Genomic DNA, 24,864 nt, shown 5'->3' with positions numbered 1-24,864 from the left:
AAAAAAAAAAAAAAGGAAACAATCGCACTGAGATTTTCCACTTGATCAGGGTTTTCAGCTTTGCTCTGTCATCGTGTAGGAAGTGTGTGTGTAGAGGGAGGTGAATAGCTTATATTCAAATGGCGGGGAGGTACCGTATGATTTGCACTTCTCGCAGTTTCTTCTTGTTTCCCAGAGCAAAGAAGCAAACCAAGTGTAAATACCTCCGTAGCAAAGAGACGCAGCGGGAAATGCACCAATGTAGGACATCAAACCGCGGGTGCTAGGATAGGTGAAACACTTACATACATAAACCTGCCGTAGCAGCATCGGGCCTGCTAGGAAACCATCCCGAGTCAAGTGGAGCGTGATCTCAATAAAAGCGTACATCGTCGCTAATGGTGTTGTCTTCTTCTTCAGGAAGAGAAGCATTCTTTATTGTACTGACAGAGAGATTATCAGGTAAAGGGACAAGTTGATCACAAGGCTGTCAGAATGCCGCGCGATATAATAGCAGTTTGACTGCTTGATAAGCAGGCAAAATGTTGTTAATTTTACGATGAAAGCAACCATGTTAATCAGACCGTATTTTCAGTGGAGTTAGTCTGCACTAGAGGTCAGTAGTGACTCCATTAAATAAAACATTGAAAAAAACTGAACAGGTTCCCCTAATGAAATTATAACTTAAATGAAGGTAGTTGCGACATTGTGCGTAGTAAAACACTTACCCAACAATAAGAATATCTCTGAAAACTAGGAAAGTTCAATACGATCATTTAAATGACTGTGAATTTCTATCACGTCCTTGAAGTTCTGGGTACAATTTTAACGCACTTCTAATTTCTGCGGCAGATACCGAGCAGCCCCAAAGACAAAAAGCAAAATTATAATACAACATGTAAAATACGTGATGTTCGAACACCGCAAAGCAGTTTTGAAGCAGCATTGGAAAATTGAAAATGTATGTGAACAGTAAAAACAGCGGGATGTGAATCTTCAAAGGAAACACGATTAGGAAGAGCAATTCTTCATAAATCTGAGACGAAGGGTGTTGCAAGAGGTGTGCATGAAACGAATTAGGACAGGCGACGGCAAACTTTTTCTGAGAAGGGCAGGACGAGAAATATTTTACGCTTCGCCGGCCGAGAGGTAAAATAGAGATATCATTTAGGGACAGAAGCAAACTCGCACAATTAATTCTAAAACAAAATACAGAATTTTGAGGAATTAGTGACAAGTATGAAAGTTTTTATGAGACGTGATTACGCATATTGGACGGCTCAAAGTTCGTGTACGAAATTCATTTCCAAAAAACAAACGATCTTTAGCTCGCGGGCCGTATAATAATAGGCTGTGGGTCGGATCTGGCCTGCTGGCCTCTCGTAGTTTTCCGATCCCTGATCTAGAACACCCTACTCACTGACGCCGAGGAAACCGTTTGTGTATCAGTTGCAGTAATTCGCAAAATCTTTAAGGCGTAACAGACGTTTGTCAGAATGGAATCAGAAAAGCAAGAAGTACACCCTTGAAACGCAAATGGAACTGTTAGTGGATGGTGGCAAACAGCCAACACGACTGACTGCCTTGATGAGTCAACGATCGACCTCAATAGTAAATTCAATTTAAGTGGCACACAGTTCAATTTCATCGCTGCGAGACCTCGCTCTGTTTACTGGAGGCCCAAAGTGATGCTTGCGTAACTCAGTCTTTAGTTGGAAAGTCCTGAGTTCGAGTCCCATCTAGAAGAAGCTTCATAAGGATTATTTCATCTGAAGGAGAGTTAGCCTGTCTCAAACGGAGGTAGAAGTTATTTTCCTCCCGGAAACTCAAAATGGTCATTCCAGAAAACAGAGAAAGAGGGGTAGAAGAACCCACTCAGTTTACAGGAGTGTGCTGCAACGGAGCTAGTAGCCTTCACCATAACTCCAATCAACAGCAAGCACAAAAATCAGAATATTATTTCTAAAAGGCAATGAAGTAACGAAGAGTTACAGTCCTGTGTGGTGGGAACTGAACTGTTTTGAAGAGGCAGTTACTGATATGGCGTACTTACTCGTGCTTAAGGATCCATCTGAAGGAGAAGGATTATTTCATCTGAAGGAGAGTTAGCCTGTCTCAAACGGAGGTAGAAGTTATTTTCCTCCCGGAAACTCAAAATGGTCATTCCAGAAAACAGAGAAAGAGGGGTAGAAGAACCCACTCAGTTTACAGGAGTGTGCTGCAACGGAGCTAGTAGCCTTCACCATAACTCCAATCAACAGCAAGCACAAAAATCAGAATATTATTTCTAAAAGGCAATGAAGTAACGAAGAGTTACAGTCCTGTGTGGTGGGAACTGAACTGTTTTGAAGAGGCAGTTACTGATATGGCGTACTTACTCGTGCTTAAGGATCCATCATTCTCATATCATCACGTGTGTGGCGAAGAAAAGACTTGCTGACAAGTTATTGGTCATGATTAGTCACCTTTTACCTAAAATAAAAAAGGTAATGCACTTGACTTCCACGATGGTGAAGGTGGGGACGTTGTACCTACCGATTTCCAAGAGTATGTGCCCAACAGATTGGAAGGAGGTGGAGAATGATTCAGTGGACATGACGGGGTTCGTGGTCTGACATCAGACATTCTCTGTCAGCATTGCCTTCATGTTTGATCTGACTCATCTCGCTTTCTTGCGTTTGTTTCGCTTGAGGATTCGAAGATCGTGTGGCAAACTTCGTAGCAGAAATCGAAGGCTACACGTTGTGCCTTCAACACAACCATTTCAAAATGCGAAGATGGGGGGAAAAACATGTACTTCAAATGCGCTCATTCGTGATACAATCAGACCGTCACTTATTTTACGGTAGGGGGCATCAGGAAGATTACTAAAACTGTCTTCATAGTTGAGACTTTGACACTGTAGTAGTTTCCATATCGATAAGTATAACCTCTTATGAATTTGTATAATATTTAGCATCGTGGGCTGAATTCAAAACGGCTGTTAATTTTCTTTGCTTCTGCCAAGGAACAGGAAGTTGTGCCGAACAGTAAAGAATTCTCCGTACAGAGAGAGAGACAAGTTGTCAAGTGAAGTGTCCGCTGCACATGTTTGAAACTGCTGGAAGTGAAGAAATTTCTGAGCTGATTTAACGACAAAGGAGAAAATGGAATGATACTTAAGAATTACAAGAAAAGGAAGGATTTCTTCGGTGCATGAATGGTGTTTAATACCCAGTCTCTCTCTCTCTCTCTCTCTCTCTCTCTCTCTCTCTCTCTCTCTCTCTCTCTCTCTCGCGTACGATAAATACAAGAACCATTTCGGTTTTAAGAGTTTCGTCAGGAAAACGTTTTGTACCGTCGAATATCTGAAGACAACTCGCTCATTTTAAAGAGCATTTCAGTGAATGCGTGACGAGATTTCCCTGGCTCTGGCTGGATGGATTTTACACAAATTCACTATTTAAATCCTCAACTCACTCCACTGTGGTTGCGATAGAGGTGAATAAGCGTAAGTATTTGAAATTCATCCGTACCGTTGATGTCATGTCTTATCATGTCATCTTATATCAAGTTGACATCATTATAAAATGCCCTTTGGGCCCTCAATAATTTTTCAGAATATAAAAGGGTCCTGACACCAAAACGTTTGAAAAAGAGGGAAGGGCTAGAGGAAGAAGTTCCTCTAATCGGCGATTGAATCTGAAAAGGTGTTTCTTCTGGAGATCTAACTTCAAAAATTCTACCCGGGCAATGAAACATTTTTCCCAAGTTAGAATCCCCCGCCCCTCAAAAAAAAAAAAAAAAAAGACAGTTGAAAGGAAAACTAAACCAAACTGATCTTCTTGAAAGGAAAAAGTATCCATTTTCACAAGTCCTAAAGTTTAACGCATTCTGTTGAGTCAAAAAGAATTTGTTCCAATATACATAATTTCGACTTTTTTTGTGCCTTTGCAAAAGGTGCGATGGAACGAAGATGCCAACTATGAGCAGAAAGCTGTCCAGCGAGAACACCCATTCACTTGCGTGTGGACAGACAGTTATTGGTACTTGAATTTTGCGAAACCCACCATTTATTTATGCGTTTCGTTTGCGATCAAAACCTCGACCGATTTGAATTCCTTTTTTATTGCGAAAGTATTCCAAGTGATTCTCTTCACCATTTATTACAAGCGATAAAAGGTTGACTTTGATTGTTGCGAAAAGATCTCATTACGCCTAACTCACAAATTACGATAATCTCACCTTCGTAAGAACCACTTTTTTTTTTCCATTCTTCGATGAAATAAATTACTGAGAGCTTTTCTTTTTTCTTTTTCGAAATTCCGCAGCACTTTTACGAGACAGCCTCGATTCAAAGAACGCTAATGAAGATGAGTTCGCCGAGAATGTTTTTAGGGAAGTGACCTTCACTTCCTACAAAGCAATTCTCCAGGATGTGCTTATCTTTCCGACTGATGAGAAAAATGGTGACAGAACTTTTCTTATCAGGTCATGTGAACCAGCTGCGGGGCGTTAACCTGCACGAGAAAAATATTTCCCATTCTCGGCATTGCTGTGCGAGGCGTCTGACAACATTTGACACATTCGGAGAAAGGTGTTTCGCGAATTCTTTCTTTCTGTTCTTCTCCCTTTACTTATCGACGCTTTTATGCGCTCAGTTGAAGCTCAGAAACTTTCCGGAGCAAAGTCAAACACACTCTTTGCAATAAGAACAAGAAGAATATTCAGGACAGAATTTCTGAATAAATCCCCCCCAACATGCAATGTAGTATTAGTGGATGAGGGGTATTCAGCCACGGTTTCATCCTTTCACAGCAAATATTTCTGTTCAGTTTATCTTCGCAGAAACTAGAAATGATCGTGAATCTAAGAATGATGATTCCTGAAACCACAGCAACCATTGCACGAAAATGGGATTGTCAGTCACCAATTTTCAGTACGATCCACTAAAGCAAGAAATGCACTGTGACCCGTGCATTAGCGATAGTGTGCACCACGAGCTCTATGAACAGCCTCAATATTCGTCTCGCTGAGAATTAAAATGACTGCCTTGCAACCCTGATTGCACCGGAGTCACATGACTAATTATAACCCGTCTACTGAACTTTACGATGCTTCATTTCTCACATTCCACACACTCGACTTTGACACGAGATGTTTATTTATCAAACCGCTCTCGTGTGGTCAGCCTAGAAACGGAATCGTTGCCCATACAGCGTTTCTGGTTCATCTGGCTTCACCTAATCATCCTCCGTTGGAGTTTAGATCACGACGTTTGTCCATTATCACACGCACATGAAAGAGCAACCTACTTCTGGAAGTAATTTACAGCATGTTTATAAGCGAAAGTGTCGGTCGCTTCTTACTCCATCGATTCTATTTGGCACCCGGGAATGTCTCAGACTTTGTTCACTGAGTGAAGCTGCACGCTGTGCTGGCAAAAATCATTCAGAAAGTCGAGTTTGTTTCATGAACCCCGAAACAAGACAACACGCTCTGCCTACACTTTATTGCGATCACATGTGTGTCCCTCTCCTGCACGGGCTTTTCGCTGTGTTTATTATAAGGAAACCACGCTTATTTGGGTCCATTCCATCGCCGAAACTCCAATCAGTTCCCAAAGCGATGACGGACTTGTTGATCGGTTGAGAAACCGACGTTCTTTTACTCCTTCCCAAAGGTCCCTCCACTTCTCAAACCATGTCGACACGGCACCTCCAGCATGATGAGATGCATTAACATGTTTATACTTGATTGCTTCTAGAGAATGGGTGGAGCGTTGGCAACACAGAACTATACGGAACCTCTTACAAAGCGTCCGGAGTTCATTTTAAACCACCATTTTAAATTATAAACCACCATATCGACACCCGTCAGTTATGTGACATTTACATGACTCTTTTCCCCTTCCCCTCCTCTTGAACCATCCCGTGTCCATCTTTTGTCTTTAGCAACAGTTAATCTCAAATGTGTCCGCGCGGTTAGCCGAGTGACTTTGCGCTTCGCAACCATATGCCTGGCAAATGAGTGTCCTGGGTTCGATTCCCATCGATTACGCGAGGAGCTTAAGGATCTTCCTCAGCCATAGGCAAGTTAGCCGGTCTTGTGGGTGGACATCAATTTTTCTCTCACCATGTGGGGTTTTCCTCCCGCAAGAAGCAACCCCCCCCCCGTGAACACACGGATTACAGTCAGGAATACTTAATACCCAGCTATAGGCCTGATTCGTCAGCTATGCCGGTCCCGAGTCCGGATAAAATTTCGGGGAATGAGATGGTGCCGTACTTCCCTGTAAAAGGGGCCTCACGGCCGATATATCATCATACGAATAAATAAATCTGAAATGTTCCAAATGCGTTGCAATCTGATAGCTAAAAGTTAACTGCACATCGCATCCCATTTCCCAATATTTATGAAACTCCCTTTGGTTTATCCTTGGTTGTTCTAGTTTGCCACCTACTACACAATACCGCGATATCTGGAAAAAAAAGGGACGGGGGGGGAGGAGCGTTCACTTAATATTTGCAACTGAGTGGCACGCAGTTTTGAATTAAAATGCTTATGTTAGAATCGAAGGTACTTATAAACGTCAACCTGTTCGATCAAACGAGGAAAAAGTGATTCGGCTGCCACATCAGTGGCGACATTTGCAAAATGGCTTAAAACAGGGATGTTGAATTTCACCTACACTGTTTAAAACATTTCCATAATCATGAAACCGAATTGGGAAATGCATCCCATTCGGAATTCCACAACCCCTTCGTTATTCGTTGCGGATGACCAGTTTGTATAAACATCAAGGAATTCGATCAAATGGGACTGCAAATAAGCTTCATTTCAAACAGCATTTTGGTAACTGAGTCATGGTACTTGATGACCCATGGACAGGGTAAATGTTCTTGCTCTGAATCCATTAGGAGAAGAAGATCTTTCTTATGCCCACTGGGTGGATTCCTGTGTATAAGTTGCGGGTATTCCCCTAGCCAGTTTGACTGTCTCTAATTCACTTTCAGGTGAATTAGCTGGTGAATCCTAAAAAGGATTCTTCTCGTCCTAGAAGGAATTCGAACCCAAGTCTTTCCAACCGAAGGAGATCGTGGATCCTACCCAGTTGTCCAAATAAAGGAACGTCCACTGAAACGCGACGTATACCCAGCGGATGAAAAGGCGATTGGGATATTCCTGAAGACGCGTGAAAGTGGAAACAGAACCGATTTTATTGAGGTTTGAAATTATCGACAAGTAATCCAACAGTTCCTGCTGTTTTTAGCTGGTTGAATCAGAAAATTGCGCCGCTACAATTCCCCGCTAAACTGTTCGTCATTTTAACGCGGTATTAAGTCATTCTTTTGATCGCAATTCATTTGCATAAGCAGAAACTGAAATGCGAAAATGGACCTACCGTGTGAGTTGGGAATTCACCAGGGATGGTTGGGTGTTGGAAACTCTGCTTTTGATGCACGTGTTCCACCCAAGGGAATAAATAAAAACAGATACTAATTTCATAATTATGATTACATTAGAATCTTTTGCCAGAAAAAAAAAAAGAGATTTGTGCCAAACCACGTAATAGCATTCGACCCAAATAAAGCAATCTTCAAGAGAGCCTCACTTTTAATTCGCTCCGATTTTTCTTGTTACGAATGTGCTGTCGAGACATTCTTACTTTCAACGAGTCCCATATGCTAAGATCCTATTTTGCCGGTAATTTGAGTTCTAATTTTTTTTAAGTATTAATCCGGAAGGGTCTTTTCCCTCGACGTAAACATAGTTTACCACAGCGAATATAATTATCAAACTTCCACCTCCTTTTTACAAATTTTAACTTTTTTCCAAAAATGTTTCTTCTCGCGTGCGAGTCTACTTCAGAATTCGAGAGGTGAAATATTCTGCCTTCTATTTCTTTGATCTTCTTAACCGTTTCTTTTTAATCCATATTTTCCTTTAATCTGTCTGTCGTGACTTTCTCCACAGTGTAATTGAATACTTCAGACACGCTACCACCACTTTCGACCCAGAATGATATCGATTCATATTAGTGACAGCAGCCAACTCAGCAGCGCAGTCTCGAGTGTGACACGACACTTTAACGACTTTTCAATTGAAAGTGAACCGGCCAGAAGAACATAAGCAATTCCACTGGGTATATAACCGCCGTAATGTCAAAAAACTCGCCCTACACCACCCTAGTGAAAACATCCCATCTCGTTATGGAGTGCGAAAGACAATCGCTCATTATGATCGGAATCGCATTTCTGATTCTGCTTCGAAAAAGTTATTATTTCCTTGATATGGGCATTCATGCTCCGTACTTCTGCGATGATAATTATTTCATAATAACTTCCGCCATGCCGGTTCTTTCGCAAGTTCTTTTGAATATATGTTCAACGTGTTCAAATATATCCCTTTAGGTTCATTTTTAAAGTTAGCTTGTTACTGGTGGTAAGCCTTGGTGTGTCTTCAATACGATCTGAAACCACAGAAATGGTTTCATCCAGTGGTGTAGCTAGAGCTTTTGCCGCCCGTAGTGATCCCTGAGTTTGCCGCCCCTCTCAATACACACCAAAAATACTACAAAAAGTCAAAACGACGTGCAGGGAAATAAATTAAAACGCTATGTTTATTTTTGAAGTAAAACTTTAATTTCAACATTCTAAAATATTATTTTTCTTGCTTTTCTGTCAGCAAAATCGTCGTGGCGAAGTCTATTTCATAGTATTGTAAGTAATTCTTAATCAATTTTATTTAGAAAAACTTCTCTCACAACTAGCAACACTTACAGCAATTATGAGGAAAATTCGCAGTTGTATTACAATATTTGGAAATGATTTCTCGGGACTGTATTTTAGAATTAACTGCAAAAGTTCAAAATGCCATCCGGGATGGACCGCCCCCACCGCCTTTCCCTAGCTACGCCTCTGGTTTCATCTACATCGCAAATGCTCGCACACTTATACGTATGGTGCTGCCACAATGTGTCCATTCTTTTTTTTTTATTTCCGGCATTAAGGATAGAACTAAAGGGAGACTCAGATGAGCATGAAGAAGCTAAGCACAAAAGCAAAAATGATTTTTCGTATTTCTGAATGATGTATAAAGCACGCATTTTGAAGGGGACAGGGAAAAAAAAAGTCCCTTATTCACCAGTTCGGGGAACACATTTTAAACACATCTCATGTGATGTATGAACGATGAGGAAAGAAGGTTTGATGAGGGGGGAGGAAGGGGGGGGGGGCAGGAGATTGGTATGTTGAGAACCCGGAAAGAGCGAAGGTCAAGAGCTAATGAGTACATAAATAGCTCCATCTTAAGAACTGTGCAGCAGAATAAACAGGAAAAAATTAATTTAGAAAACTGTTTTTCTTTACTTTCTCTCAATTTTTTTTCCAAAAGGCATGAATGCGAAATTGTAAGTGAATAAGCCCGTTTATTTCCAATTTTATTATACTCTTAAGGAAGACGAATTTTGGTTGCCAGATCCCATTCAACTTTTGCCATCTCTAATTTAAAACTACTGAGCACCAAAAAATAAAAATAAAATAAAATAAATAAATAAACAGATCGCGTCTCACCCAGCAACAGAAGCCAAACATGCTCAGTTTTCACGTGCACTCTGGGAGAGAGAAAAGTAGTCTAACGAAAGAATCCCAGTCGATGTTCGTGGCCAAATTTCGACGTATATTTCTCAAGTTACCACGGCAACGCATCGAAGGCGTGACGCTTCCGACATTTTGTTCCTTGAATGAGCTCAAACAGAAGTAAATACCGCGAGCAGCTCCGACCTCACTGTCCCAATTAAACAGGTGCAAGCAAGTTGGCGTTCCTTGTCGGGTCACCGCCAGGTTCTAGGCCAGGAAAATACCTTGAAGGCCGCCTATGAACATATTTTAGCAGCAGCGATCAGGTATTGTGTGCGTGTTTCTTCTTTCTATTCAAATTCTCCATGTTACGCAAACAGGTTCCCCTGGTGGCAATAGACGAAGAAACTCTTCGCACGAAGGGTCCTCAGCGGGTAATGAATGCAAACCACTTGTGACGGAAGGAAGGTGCAATTTGAAATTGAGCAAGTTTTTGCGCTACGTATCATAAGTACGTTTATTTACAAATCTTCAGGAATATATTGAAAGCCAGCGTTTTCTAATTCAAATCTTCTAATTCCAATGGCGAGCCTTATCCAGATTTTTATTTCCTAAACGATACCTCAAAGCCATCCACAAGTTCACATAATGTAACACTTCTGGTTTTAAATAAGACCGAAATTGTCCGTGGCATTGAGTCCACGTAAGAGTCTCCAAACGCATGTAAAGACAAGGCAGCATCTCCGAAGTAATGAATAGCCAAAGAGCACCTGACTTGTCTTTCCTAAAGATATTGAGTGGAATTCACGTTAGGTCAAAGATACAAACAGAGATACGTTCCTGTCTTCATGTCTCAAGTCCATTATTAAAGCTTACACTTCAAAATATTGGCCCGCTGAAATCCCCCTCGATATCTTCTGATTGAAACTGAATTGAAACTTTTTGGACATCGCCAGAAAGTCCATTTGCAAAATATTTGAAGTTGCGACTGCTTGCCCATTCTATCTAACACAATTAACGTGCACGTTTCTCGGTGACTTAAAACATCCCCGCATTCATCTAGCTATTAATTCAGCACATGATCTGAATACACACGAGCACACACAGCTGTTTCTCCTTTCTAGTTATTAAGCGTGTCTAGGACGCTATTCGTCACCACAGCGAACAGCCATGGAGATAAAGACACTTCCTTATCACATTGAGCGTAAACCACTCTAAATTATCAAATTTATTCTTCATCCAGATCAAAATAGTATTTGCATCTAAAGGTTCTCTGAAGAAAGATGTTCTGAGTTGGACTCTAGTCGCCGACTAGAGGAACTTCTCAAAGCCTTTCTTCGACTGGTTGTCGAGTTAGTCGATCTCTGGCAAGGGCAGATGGGGTTTTCGACTGGAAACTGAGTGGTTTAATCGTATAACTGAAAAAAAAAAATGTCCTACAGAGCTGACACGATTCCAGACAATGATATGCAGATTTATGGTTGGGACACGAGATGGCCACTGTTGTCTGCCATGCACTCTCTCTCTCTCTCTCTCGATGCCTATGAAAATCATTGATGGCATTGGGCAATCTATCGGTGATTGGCTAAACATGGTTCCTTTCCCTCCGAATGTGGGGATAAACAGCCTCACCAACTTCCTTTGGGAATAAAAGTCGTTTAGTGGATTTTTTCTTAATGATAGCATTTTTCCTTTCAGACATTTCCCCACTGACCTCAATGAAAAGCTTTTTTTTTTTTTTTAATAAATAAGCTTTTTCAAATCCCCCATCATTTCCCTTAAAGTCTGCACAAATAAAATCAAGAGTTGATCGCCCTTTTTTCCAAAACCAGACTGCTCATCTCTTATTTTTCCTCTATTCTTGTTACCAAATATGTTTTCAGAAATCTTGCTCATAATGTTCTTCCTCTACACTTGCTCCATTCTTTCTTGCGCTTCCTTTATATATTGGAGGAATATTCCGCCTTGGTTCAATCATCTGTTACGATCACCAGATGATTGAATTTTTTCCAACTCGGTCTAAAGATGTCAAACAATTTTAGTTCTAAACTACCAGAAGCTGTAACCAGTTCTAAACAAAGCCATTTTCCTTTTTTGCGTATTCTTTAATGCTTCAACTTCTCTCAGATCTATTACTCTCTTATCTTCCTCATCTTTATATTCATTTTTCTTTAATACGAATCCACCTGCAACAAGCTGTGAACCAATAGCACCATGGTGGACTAAGTATTTCTATTGATTGCGTTTATATATATATATATATATATTATGTTTCATTTTTATTTACGTAATCCAGAAACTGTGCTCTAGAGACTAAACACGAAACTTTTTCAAGTCACTTCAGGCCTCCAATAAGCTGGGAAGTGGTCTCACACCGGACGATGAAATTCATCTCCCATCTAATGACAATCGCAAACATTCAAGCATTGATAGCTGTTTCTCTGATTATGTAATTCCATTATCACGTGCAGTTTTTATGAAGCTTTATTTTTTAGCTTAACTGCTTCTTTCTTTCTCTCATCCTGCGAGTTTTTTTTTTTTCCTTTTCTGCCTTTCCAAAGTCCTCTCAGAAGTTGTGTGAAAACACATCCCTACTGCTGTTGCTCCCGTCGCATCTCGAAATGTTCCCCGTCCCTCATTTGCATCATCTGTAATGAACTCGTGCGTCTTGGACCTGATTCGAGACTAACAAAACAAATAGCAAAATTTTCATGTCCATGACTTCATCATTTGCTCGCCATTCCAACTCTGCCTGGTGATTTTGTGGCTTAGTTTTTTCTCAAACGAACTTTCCAAGTTATAAGCAGTAAATGTTTGTTTAGTAAAATAAAATTTGGAAATCTCTTTATACGTTATGTCCCACTCAAAAAGTAGAAATACGAGGGAGAAAATAGTTGACCTCGTTAGGCCAAAGTCTCCACGATGATTATTTAAATACTGTCTTATATAATCATATACGAAAGTATTTAAATATTCTACTTTAGACAAATAATGCGTTAAAATATTCGCGAGCCAATTTTGTTCCTTCTGGAAATCCAAGCTAAGGAGGGGCTCAACGAAAGTTTGTTGCTGTAAAGAAGTAGAAATCGTAAACATAGCGTTCATTCTCTTTATTTCATTTTCCCGTTTTATTAGAGCCAATTCTATAGGTCGTCAACTTTCGCAATATTACGAAACCACGGAAATCAGCAACGTCCATATTGCGAATTTCGCCTTAAGAAATAAAACAGATAACTTTTCGTGGAAGCGTAAGTTGCATCGGGTTATCGGACAGCAAAATACAATTAGACCTCCCTATAAGGGGTACTTGGGTCGAGGATACATGTTTCGCACAGCAGAGTTATAATCGTGACACAGACCTATTTTCCTGTAACGTATTTCCTTCCTTCGGCGAGATTTGTTGACCTCCACGAGGTACTTTGCACTGTACGCTTTAGCGAGTATGTCCGTGGATCAAAAAACTCAACAGCGGCATTCTTGGCAAAGAGTTCCCAGACTGTCCTGGCGGATATAATAACTCTAAAATACGTTACTGAGATATTACCTGTTTGCTGCACGTACTAAGCGTGGAAACAGCAACAACTTCTGCTGCTTCCCCGCCATCCGAATTCAAGTGAAGATCGAAGTAAAAATGCCGTAAATCACAGGGAAAAAAAAGGAATGAAATATGTAAAATTATAATAACAGATACAATTACTCGTAATTGTATCTGTCCGTGTAATAATTAAAGAATTTCTTATATGATGTAAATTATAACAATTTACCAATAACGAATTTATTATTATTTATAAATAGCAATTACCACATTTCGATACCAGTATAAAAATAATCCACTGTAATATTAATATCACGCCCGATTTTTATTGACAAAAGTCAGTTCGCTGTACCTGGCGGCGATACTTGGAATTATAAAAGTTGCTACGTTCCATTTAACGACTTTTAGGAAGCCTCGTTCTAAGAGGTTTTCTTAATGAGTGCGAGCAGGTAAATATATTTGGTCTCCGCATTAATAACAATTGCCGTTATTGGGTAATTAGTAATGGTTTGCATTTCAGCAAATAATGCGACGCAAGTAACCCGTAGCGAAATCCAGCGTTCGTATCGCATTTAATAAATAGCAACTTCGTGCGCTGCGTCTAACACAAGACGCACTGGCGTGACAAAGTAACGATGGGGTTGAGACGTGTTTCGTGTGCCTCGCGTAATCTAACTTAGTACGGCCGTGTTTTAGTCGCAATGCATGTCTCGGAGTTTGACAAGCAAGGCGGCTGTCGAATCCCTTTCGCTGTTACCAAAAGTCTGCAACGGCTTAAAAATATTGCTCGTGACAGATGTCAAGCATGTGTTAAGAGGTATACGAATGCGGTGTCGGAACACGTCAGCAGTTGAGCTGCTTGTTGTTTACCGAAAGTGAACACCCAACTGGATATTCTCTAGCTTTGGAAATATAACTCGTGAGTTAATTTGGCAGTAAATACGTTTCGTATTTACTGCCAAATTAACTTTCGTATTTACTGCCGTATTTACTGTATACATAAATATATAATAAATGTAATAAAGATCCGGGGGTCAAGGTTTACAAAATCAAGAGCATCGAAGTCCTTTCCTGCCCTCATTAACAAAGCAATGTTTTTTTTTTTTGCCTTTCTTTTAACACTGGGATCAATAAGAATAAATATTTTCTCTCTTTCTTAATGCATTTTTAAATACTTTTAAGTTTAAATGAAACATTTTTTGAGAAATACAACGACGCGTTTATGGTACAGTGGGAGGTTCGTCGCTTATCCTTCGTTTGGAAAATGTCGTTCGAATGAAAGAGGCAGGTTTCGTAGAATGTATTTCCTTCCATAAACTAGCACACGCCGATGAAGACGTAAATACGCAGTCTAAGGGTGTGCGATACACAAAACAAGAGCGTTGTAAGATTAGCGGCCAACTTCCTAACCTTCAATAGGCTACTCTAGTGCCTAGCGCGTGTTAACTCTGCCTTCATAACAAACACTCTGAACAAAACCACTGAAAGACACGCCATTATCCCTGAAAGGAAAGCAACGAGAAGTCAAGAAAATGCGAACATAACTATTCTGGACGTGGGATTGCTGTTATCTGCGAAGATTATGACTATAAAATGAAGCAGGTATTTCCGACCAATATTTATTCCAAACGCGAAATGAGATCTTATGCCAGAACTGCAAAACGGTATCAGCAGTCCACTCAAGATAGCATTGGAATTCACGAGAGAAAGAACAGAGTAGCCATCAGGTTTCTTCATCCACCAATGCCCTCCTGGTGATGTGATGAATGCCAAAAATCCAGAAAGAAAACAAGTGAGGCCACTTGTCGAAAGTATAGACTCGTCCATTTACAGGTTCTCTGAATATTCAGCCAAAGTAAAAGACCCGAATCGACTTCTTTATGTATCAAAAATACTGAATATTTCCCAGATAAAAGGAGCTCATCCCTGACGAGCTCCATTCTTCTGGAAAAAGGAGATCACTGCGAGTCTCTGATGATATCGCCCTCTTGTTTAGGAACATTCACCCAGAAGCGATAACCACAATAAAAGAGACATTCTCTACGAAAATTGTGTCACTCCTGAAACCCTTCGTGCAAATTCAGTTTAGTACTTTATATGCATAGGAGCATATCCAAAAAACAAACTCGATCCTCCTGGCAACGAGAACCCTCTTCCTTCTGATTATTTCGGGCGATGAAAGGAATCCACCCCCCACCCCCCCAGCTCCGAGTTTGAAGGAGAAAGTCTCTGATATGAGAACGGGCTAACTCATTTCATTTGGGAAGTTAATGCCTTGAAGAAAGAACTGAACTCAGGAATAAGTTAATTAATGAGACAAATATGTAATTAAATCATCCGAACATCCTCCAATCAAGTTCAACAGTGAAATTAAAAAAGAAATGCTTTCGTTCCTTTCTTGATATCTCTCTCCGTCTCTGGTGAAGCTAAAATTATTCGATGCAACCAGAAAACACAAACAGAAATCCACAAGGACACTCTGAAACCAATTACAATGGGAAACCCCAGCCTCGTTACCACTAAGTAAAAACATTTCCTTTTCTTCATCTTTTCGTAACGTGTAACTCTCAGCGGCCTGTCACTGTTGCAGTGTTTAATGACCGAACCAGAAGCCATTCTCACCTCTTGCCAAAAACTGCGATCCTTGCTTCAATCTGTGAAGCCAAAAGATGGCCCGTGAGGCAGCAGAGTGTTTACCACTTTAGTGAGCTTTCAGTGTCCCATATTACGGACAGATAGAAAATGTCATTGAAGAACATATAGAAGAAGAATACATCGGAGTATCAATCACATCAAATTCGGAAACTCAGCTATGGTCGGACAAGCGTACATGAGATGGATTCGGTGGAATGTCTCAAAGATCTTATGTTGTTGTTATTAGCTTGAAATAAACATACCGAAATTCACAAAAATGATGGAGTTTTATGCTAATACCTTGTTCTGATTTTTACGTAGTCCCGAAACTCTATTCTAGAGACCAAACATGGAACTCTTTCTGCCAATTCAATCCTCCAATAAGAAGGGTCTCACACTGGACGACGAAATTCATCTTCCACCTAAAGTTTCCACCGAGTTCCATAATGTTCGACTGTCAAAAGAAAGAAGTTACAGACTACTTTTTTTTTTTACCGTTTCTGGTTCGATGGCCCAAATAAGCAGGGGGCTCGCTCAGAATTTCGGTTTATAACTTTGCAAATCACCAAAATCTACTGTGGAACTCGAACTGTTTCCGACAGCGATACCAGTTTAGGAACACGAGGTGGCAGTATGTCTGCCGTACTCTCGCTCACTGAATCGTCAAAATCATCGAGGGCTACGAACTCTGCTATCGGTGACGATCTGACGAGCAATTTCGGAAAGTGATTTCGGCTAAAAGAGTTCCGCCCACTCCCTTTGGGGAGTAAACAGTGTCGAGTATATTCGACGGTGCTCTTTCCTCCGCTCTCCTCCACTCAAATCACTTCCACTTTTGGAATATTTTCAGTTGCAGACGATTGCAGTTTTACACATGGAAGCCATCTTTGCCACAGCTGATGTGCTTCGTTCTTGAGACCGTCCTTAAGAAAACACGTTGCTATGGAAGCATTAATCCATGTTAATCTTTAGCTAATAGTAAACATTATTTTTATGATGGACAGAAATTTGATATCGTTCAACATTCAGTGACAGTATGTTTGTCCCAGTTGATTATAATATGAATCATCTGGAATCAAACACGTGATGCATGATTTGGTGAAATCTTGTTCCCCGCCGCTTCTTAAATGTTAAAATTTCCAATTCAGTAATTGGTATTCCTATCGACATTTCATTATAGGTTTGATAATCAGTTACCAATGATTATAGTGGATATTTAAAAAAAATTACAGCAAGACTTTTTCTATAAGTTTGTTAATTTGATTTTTTTTTTTTTTTAGGAAAACTGTATTCGGAATTATGTGCGAATGTTTAGTCAAACCGTCATTAATCGTGTTGTTGTAGATTGCATAACAGCAGTCGAAAACATGCATTTTTAAAAGTATCCATTTTTATCTTGAGGGCGTGGATTTCGTCTTAAAATTAACAGTAACTATTTATGTTAACAATATCTTATCATTAACTATACTACTTTATTATTACATACATAATTATTCAACTTTGCAAAATGAATGCAGTTCGCATAAATATAGAAATATTCCTTATAGAAGATTAGAAATCTAAATCGTGCATCCGAACAGCATTTTGCGATGAAAATATTTAAAATATTCGGCACAACATGTGATGACAATTAAACGTGTATTTGCAATACCGATGTTGCGTTGATTACAAACCTGCCGTCGTGCAGAGGCGTTCAGAGTTTATTACGTCACTTTGTATAATGTAATGAATAGGAAGTTTCTAACGTCTGCAACATCGGTAGGTGTAGAAGCCTGTTTACCATTCGGTGACAACACGTTGAGACGAACGCCTGTGATTCGGTGGTGATTTGATTGAGTTCGGCTTTGCATGATTTTCAAGATGCTGCATTCGTCTTAAAAACATTTATCGCCTGCTAATATTTTGCTAGGAAGGATTTTTTTTTTTCTTACGTGTGCACGTAAACGCCACGCAAAATATTAAACTTTTTTGTAAGCTTACCTCCTCTGCGTTTCCTCCACAGGTACCACGCGGCGGCGAGACCCAGTCCGATCAGCACCACTGTCGCCAAGATGGTACCAATAACAATTCCCGCCACTCCTCCCGAACTGTAGCACGACTGTCCCGCGCATACCTGAGCTAATGCGACCGCCACGGCTGCACCGAACAGGCGAGCAGGCCGTACGGACACGTGGGCGAACATCGTATGGAAGTTCGATGAGGCCTACAGATGGAGCATTCTGCGGACGGAAACACCACACGCACACGTACGTACGCGCGCGCACACACACACACACTCACGCACAGGTATCCTCAATGCGACGAGCACATTCGCAGGTGTTCGCATGTAGCGTCTTATCCTGGAGACATCCGAAGTTAAGGTGCGTTGGAAGCGCGCGTGTCTCTCGCAAATACTTTGTTGCCCTTAGGAAATCGTCCTTCCACGGAACAGGTGGCTCCGTCTGGTGTTCGGATGTTCCGAAACGTTTCCTTCGGCTGTCGTAGCCTCTTTTAGTGTTCGCCTCCGGCTTTTCTCGGTCCGGTCATTCGCTGCGTCCCTGACTGGCGCTCTTGTTTTGCTCGGAGGAAGGAGGTGGTGGGGGGAGAGGAAAATAGTTGCCGCCGACGGCAAAATCTCCGCGTGTCGACTCGAGCGTTGAATTTGCGACGTGCCTGTTTCGTGGACCGTCCTATAATTCCGCTCTGACCTGCAGCGCTGCTGTCCCGGTCCACACTGCCGTTACCCCATGCGGCAGTGAGACACCGGGAGACTTCGTCTCTTTGGTCGCCTCCATTAAACGAAGGTTGCGCAGCAGCGAAACTCAGCAGAGCTGCTGAAATCGAGCACCCGAAAGCAGAGCGGAGGGGTGCTCGATTGCAGGGGGCGTTGCTGTGACTCCAGTGGGGCGCTAATGTGAGCAAGTCACGTGGCATCTCGAAAGGAAAGAAACGCGATTTTGTTGAGGCTTTTGGCAAAAGATGGAGAGAAGAAATCACCGAAGAAGAGGACGAAGGTGAGCGCTGCTCAGAAGAACATGAAAGACGGAACCGAAGCAACGCTTTGGAACTTTCCCCTTTCATCTGCTCTCGCTGCAGAATCCCCGTCTTCTTAGCGAAGTGCGACTAAACCTCTTGATTGAACTCAGGCAGGAAGGTCTAAGATGTGTTTGAATTGGCTGCAAAGTGAAGAATAAAATAAAAAATTTTCGTCCGAAATCATTTGTTTTCAATAAATTTATGAAAAGCAACTCGAAACAGTTGAAATGAAATTTCGTCGTATTTCAATCCCTTCAATAAGGTTGTTGCCTTCCGAGAACTGCCGGTCTGCTCTCCGAAATGGCTGATAAGATGGCTCACGTGCGATCCACGCATGTGAGCTTATCTTCTTGCTATCCGTAACACACTCCGCACGCTTTTAGGTGACTTCGTGAACACGGCCTTTCTTTGTTTCGACAGCCAAAAATGCCCGCTTATTTATATTCTCCGTTGAGGTATCTTCGAACATTTCTTTTGTTCTTCCGGCCTCCCTCTTCAGTTTTGAGAGTCTGCTCGAAGGCGGGATCAGTGACACGAATGACGTCACCAATCCAGCTCAGCCAATGCTGGATAATCGTTATATCCACGCTCGTGCAGTGAAAACACTAATGACGGTCGTCTGTCTTTCCACCGAATCCTCGGGATTCTTCAAAGTCAGCGTTCGCAGTAAATTTTCGAGGTTTTTCACGTGCGTCATAGCCCACCTGAGAGTTCCCATTCCTCGTGGCTCAGTCGCCGTTTAATTGGGAAGCCCTGCGTTTGAGTCCCATCAAGGATGCTAAGAACCTTCTGAAGAACTTTTCATCCGTACGGAGGTGGAGGGTTTTCTGCAGAATAAAACGGAGTTTTTTCACCCCTCACACCGACAAATCCACCAGAAGAATCAGCGGAGACCTGTTTTCATAGCGTCAGCTGCTTGGGCCTGTAATTTCGAACGACAAGTCCTATAAACGAAGAGCTCGGTTGAAGGGTGGTTGTCCCGTTCGTCAAAGACTCTTCTTTTTTAATCCTTCCAAAAGGTACTACACTGCCGTATTTCAAACGACACCGAATTTCCTCATCAGCACCGTTCTGTGAAAGAACCACTCTGTTTACTTCCATGTTTGTGTTCTCGTGCAGAGTTTCCGAAATATTCAACCCTTAGCCTCCCCTGGGTACTAACACTGGCCTACTACAGGAATTTTTAAAATGCGAAACCCACCCCTTGAGTGGGTTTCACATTTTTAAAAAATGCCGAGAGATGACTGCCAACATAAGGAAAGAGGGGGGAGGTCACTTTTCCGATGTTACTCGGGTGAAGAAGCACTTCTCTCTTTTCCATGTTTAAGAGCAAATTATTTTTTGAAATACCAAACAAGAATCCGAGTTCGATTTCGGATTGAGAAAAACGACCTCTTCTTCAGCATAATGGGCTTCTAGAAATGTACTCGTAAATCGGAATCATGTAAGGTTGCAACATTTGTCTTAGATTTGAAATGCAATGAAGATTCCACAATCTACCCTACAGGATGGCTGAAACCGCACTGAGACTCTGTGGTTCTTTTCGATTAGAGGAACCTGCTGATGAAAAGATCTTGACCTGCTTAATTTATGTGTACTCACCTGATTGAAATCATCTTCTAAAAAAGTGTGCCTGTCAGACTAGCCATTATCAGGGCATCTCTGACAGGCACACTTTTTTTAGAAGATGATTTCAATTAGTCATACAAATATCTTCTGTATTACAAATACGAGAGAGAGAGAAGCTGGTGCTTGAAGTCCGCAACTCTTTCATTGAAAATCTCAGCGGGAATATCATCAGAGTTCTCGCATTTGAGTTTCAAGTTCTTCGTCTCATATTCGAGCTCGCCGAAAAGAGGAGAACTTCGATCACCTCTAATTGGGGAAGCTGATTGAGAAATTCATCAGTAACAATTTAAAATTGGGTTCATCCATTCTTTCCCCATATGGAACTGAAACCACGAGTAGATTCCACAGGATGTTTTGATGGCTCTAAAGAAGGTATGGAATTACAGGTGTCAATACAAGGCCTTACATTTTCTTAGATTGCTGATGTTTCATAAGTCACGTTCTTTGTTTTTCTTTAATTGGCTTCGTCCTACTAAAGACGGAAAACTTTCCATGCCTCTGTAATGTATATATTTGATCTAATTTTTATTTTTTGTAGAGTGACAATGAAGAATAGGAAGTGAAGAATCTCTGGTTTTCAATTGAATGTAAGTTCGCCTGTGTCATATGGCTGTGACAGAATTTTCCTCCACGAAACTCACGAGTGGTTCCACTGTCTGGTTTACCAGTTTAAGATAAAAGAATACTTATAGGCATCACCTTATCCTCGAATTAGGGTTACGAGATCCAAGGATACTTGGAAAATTGTGGGCACTGAAATGCTTGTTGGAACCACTGATGATAATGACACAATAATTATTATTTCTTTTTCCATGGTGACCTTGGATTAAGGACATGCAATGGGAGGAGAATAGACGCTTAGAAACGGTGCCCATAAAACAACGCCAGGTCTCTTTGCCGCAATGCTGCTTCGACAATTTAAGACGCATGTCACACAGTTCGCAGAAAACATGAGAAGAATTATCTCTGCTAGTTGATTAGTGAGTGCCTCTTGTGTGCAATCTGTTATTTAGCACCCATCTGTGGAACTTCTTTTTTCCTCGATTGGATAAAGTTCTGAATCTCTATGTTTAGCATCATCCTCAGAGGGTATCACTCGTGTAGGACGTGGAGTTCCGCATATGAGATCTGAAAGTAATCATCAGCCAACCCAGACCTCCAACATGCTTTTGCAGCAAGAATATACTCGCTGATATCGTCAGAAGGACTCGTAAGGGATTCCTTTGGTGCGTTCACGATTGACTTGGAGGGACTCTTGCGTGCGTGTGCCTGTGTAAATAATCTTCGCCTGTGATTAACCCTATGATTAACCCTGAATCACGCGTACGGAAACATGAAATAGGTGGATCTGAAGGGAACATTTTAATCTTAAGTCGTTTTTCAGATGGAAATAGGAAGCCATTCTCCAGGGACGTGAGCAGCGACATAATTAAACTGTTCCGGTTTAGAAAAGGAATGCAAACGTGACACTTTTGCACAGATTGCGAGGAATGTCAAAGCAACTGTGGGTTCTCTGAGGTCCCATTTCCAGTGCCGTGAATGCTGCATACAAGCTGAAAGTGGGGGAAATGGAACGAATGCCGTAGAACATGTGAATAATTATTTAAACAGTTAATAAGTTTTTCTATCTCTCGTGCATCATATTTCTGTTCGGTGAAAGCGAGGACTGTGTTTAAGAGTGTGATGGACTTATCCAGCACGTGAGATCTCTCTCAGTTGTTCGAGAAAGAGACTCGAGTACCATCATCTGTCTTCGTGGGTGACATGCAAAATTGAGAAACGGCGATATAATCATTTTTTTTTTTTTTTTTTTTTACAGGAATAACATATCAGTGTTATTCATGTAAAGCTTCTTCGTTTAAATGAGCTACGCCAGCATCAAATTTCCAGCTCTGCTACACCTTCAATAATTATTTACTCGTAAATTTAATTACTGATCAAAACATTTCAACATATTTACACTAATTCGAAAACAGTACAAAAATCAAATATTTAACCCCTCATAGTTTTACTCTTCTCTAGCTGTTTAATGTTTTTACGAAGGAACCAAAAACCCCAAAGAGGAGTCACACATAATGGAGATGAACTTGCGAAGCTGTCGCAAATGGACGGACTGCTGATTTTTACAGTGCGATAAGATTCTGCCACATTATGTTGGTCAAATAAACACACACGCACACACACATACATATATATAACAGAATAATTTGCTTTTAAAAAAAATCTCTCTACACATCTAACTTGTATGATTATTTTTTGAAACAGCCGAAACAACGGATATAAATCCAAGCAGATTGACTGGTCTTCTTACAGTTCAATTCAGAATATGCCCAAGAATCGAAGAATCGTCTCTTGGGCACAATCATAAAATATGGGCTATTCAAAGTAATGTTGTTTTTTTCAACTCATGTCTGTTTAAATCGCCCATGTTGAATTCTTGTAAATACGGTAGTTTTTCAAAAACAGATACATAGTTCTTTGAAGCTACACCAAAACTTTTATTTTATTATTACGTAACACCTTCAGGGAGTCCAAGGACTCATCGTGGGAGGGCACTCTACTCAACTCCGCTACACCTATCTCACCGTCTCCCCTACTACATAACGAAACCACTAATAATATCAACACCATCTACCGCCTGTCATCACCAACAACAGTATTTTCGGCGATCTTAATCTGTTTGAGCCAAAACCAGTCAATTCCGATTGCCAAAACCATGGACAAGAAGTAATCAATCTTATCGATGAAAGAAGAACATGGAAAAGATGAGCAAATGAGGAAAAAAGATTAAGATAAAAAACATTGGATAAAAGAATCAAACAGTTGTGCATAAGATTGAAAGAAAACTGGATAAATAGGCAGTGCAACGAGATAGAAGAATTACAAAATTGGAACAAAACCAGAGAAGCATTCCTGAAAGTGAAAGAACTTAATGGAAAAACAAAACGTACACAGTCTAATAACATCAAGGACAAAGATGGAAACATACTCATTGATAAGGAAAAGATAAATGGAAGATGTGTGGAGTACTTATCAGATCTCTACTATGATGATAATGGTAACATGTTAGATGATTCACGCCACCTTAAGTTAAACGTAACAACAGATACCACTCTACCCACAAGAAAGGAGGTAGAATATATAATTAAGAATCTTCCTAATAATAAATGTGTGATAATATTCCGGCTGAGCTGTTGAAAGCTTTGACTGGGTAATAACAACTATTTAATGGAATCCATTCAGGACATCTATAAAACAATAGAATTACCTGAAGTTTTTTCAACATCTATCTGCATACATACCAATTCCAAGAAAAATAATACAAAAATTGCGAGGATTACAGAACTGTGAGTCTAATATCTCATGCATCTAAAATTATTTTAATCATTATTAACAAAGAAATTGAAAGAGCCTTAATTGGTGAATTGAGTGAACAACAGAAAGTCTTCAGAAGAGGAATGGGAACCATTAATGCTATCCTGGAACTAACAATACTAATAGAAAGATCACTTGAAAGAAATTGGAACATTTACATATGCTTCATAGACTTTCAGAAGGCCTTTGACCGGGTAAAACATAATAAAATGTTCAATATATTAGATAAATTAGACATAGAAGATCATGTACTTAAGATTATAAAAATGATTAACATCAGAACAGAAAATGCAGCTGTTTAACTCTGAGACTTCTGCAGTGAAAATAAAAAGAGGAGTTAGGAAGGTTGTATCCTCCTTTCACCAAATCTATTTAATATCTATAGTGAGACAGTGAAAAAGATTGAAAAACAAAAAACAGGAATTGGTATCAATGGTATAAAATACAACAATCTTAGATATGCTGATGATACCATTCTAATAGCAGAAAACAGAAACAAATCAATCAAATAACTGCAGCTACTAATCGAAGAAGGTAAAGAATTTGGATTAGATATTAATGCCAAAAAGACCAAATTTATGAAAATCTCAAAAGAAAACAGATCCAAGCCAGATATCTTCATAAACGATATGAAAATCGAACATACAACAGAATTCAAATATTCAGGCACCTACTTTACTGCAGATGGAAAGCAAGATAAAGAAATAAAAATAAGAACAGCCATAGCTAAAGATGCATTCTGGAAAAATAAAGATCTGCTCAAAAGTTCTGTGAGTATCGAGACAAAGAAAAGAATGATAAGAGCATTAGTGTGGCCAATTTTCACATATGGAAGTGAGACCTGGATATTCAAGAAGTCAGTAAGGCAACAGATAATGGCCTTTGGAATGTGGTGCTAAAGGAGAACTCTGAAAATCTCATGGACAGAACATGTGACAAATACAGATGTCCTACAGAGAATGAGAACACAGAGATCTTTATTACAGGAAATGATCCAGAGAAAGATGAGATTGGCAGGACATGTACTACAGAGAGGTTCAGCAAGACAGAGGATATTAACAGTTTTAGAAGGAAAAATTATGGGAAAAGGATCAAGAGGCAAAAAACGAAGGACATGGTTTGAAGATACAAGATCAT

General features: G+C 40.4%; 1 protein-coding gene across 1 annotated transcript in view; it reads right to left on the bottom strand.

Moving 5' to 3' along the window:
• Window positions 1-18,017, bottom strand: part of LOC150102127 (uncharacterized) — a 100,485-nt gene extending 82,468 nt beyond the window's left edge. The window contains exon 1 of the mRNA XM_090399163.1: window positions 17,689-18,017. Coding sequence (XP_090255289.1) covers window positions 17,689-17,890 — 202 coding nt within the window. The 5' untranslated portion in view covers window positions 17,891-18,017. The remainder of the gene's footprint in view (window positions 1-17,688) is intronic.
• Window positions 18,018-24,864: the final 6,847 nt, after the last annotated feature.

The sequence above is a fragment of the Typopeltis vanoorti genome, chromosome 10 (genome assembly GCF_054136105.1).
Source record: "Typopeltis vanoorti isolate ZY-2024b chromosome 10, IOZ_Tvanoo_1.0, whole genome shotgun sequence".
In the NCBI taxonomy this organism is placed as follows: Eukaryota; Metazoa; Arthropoda; class Arachnida; order Uropygi; family Thelyphonidae; genus Typopeltis; species Typopeltis vanoorti.
Note: the sequence above shows the minus strand (reverse complement) of the source record. Positions and strands in the feature narration are given on the sequence as shown.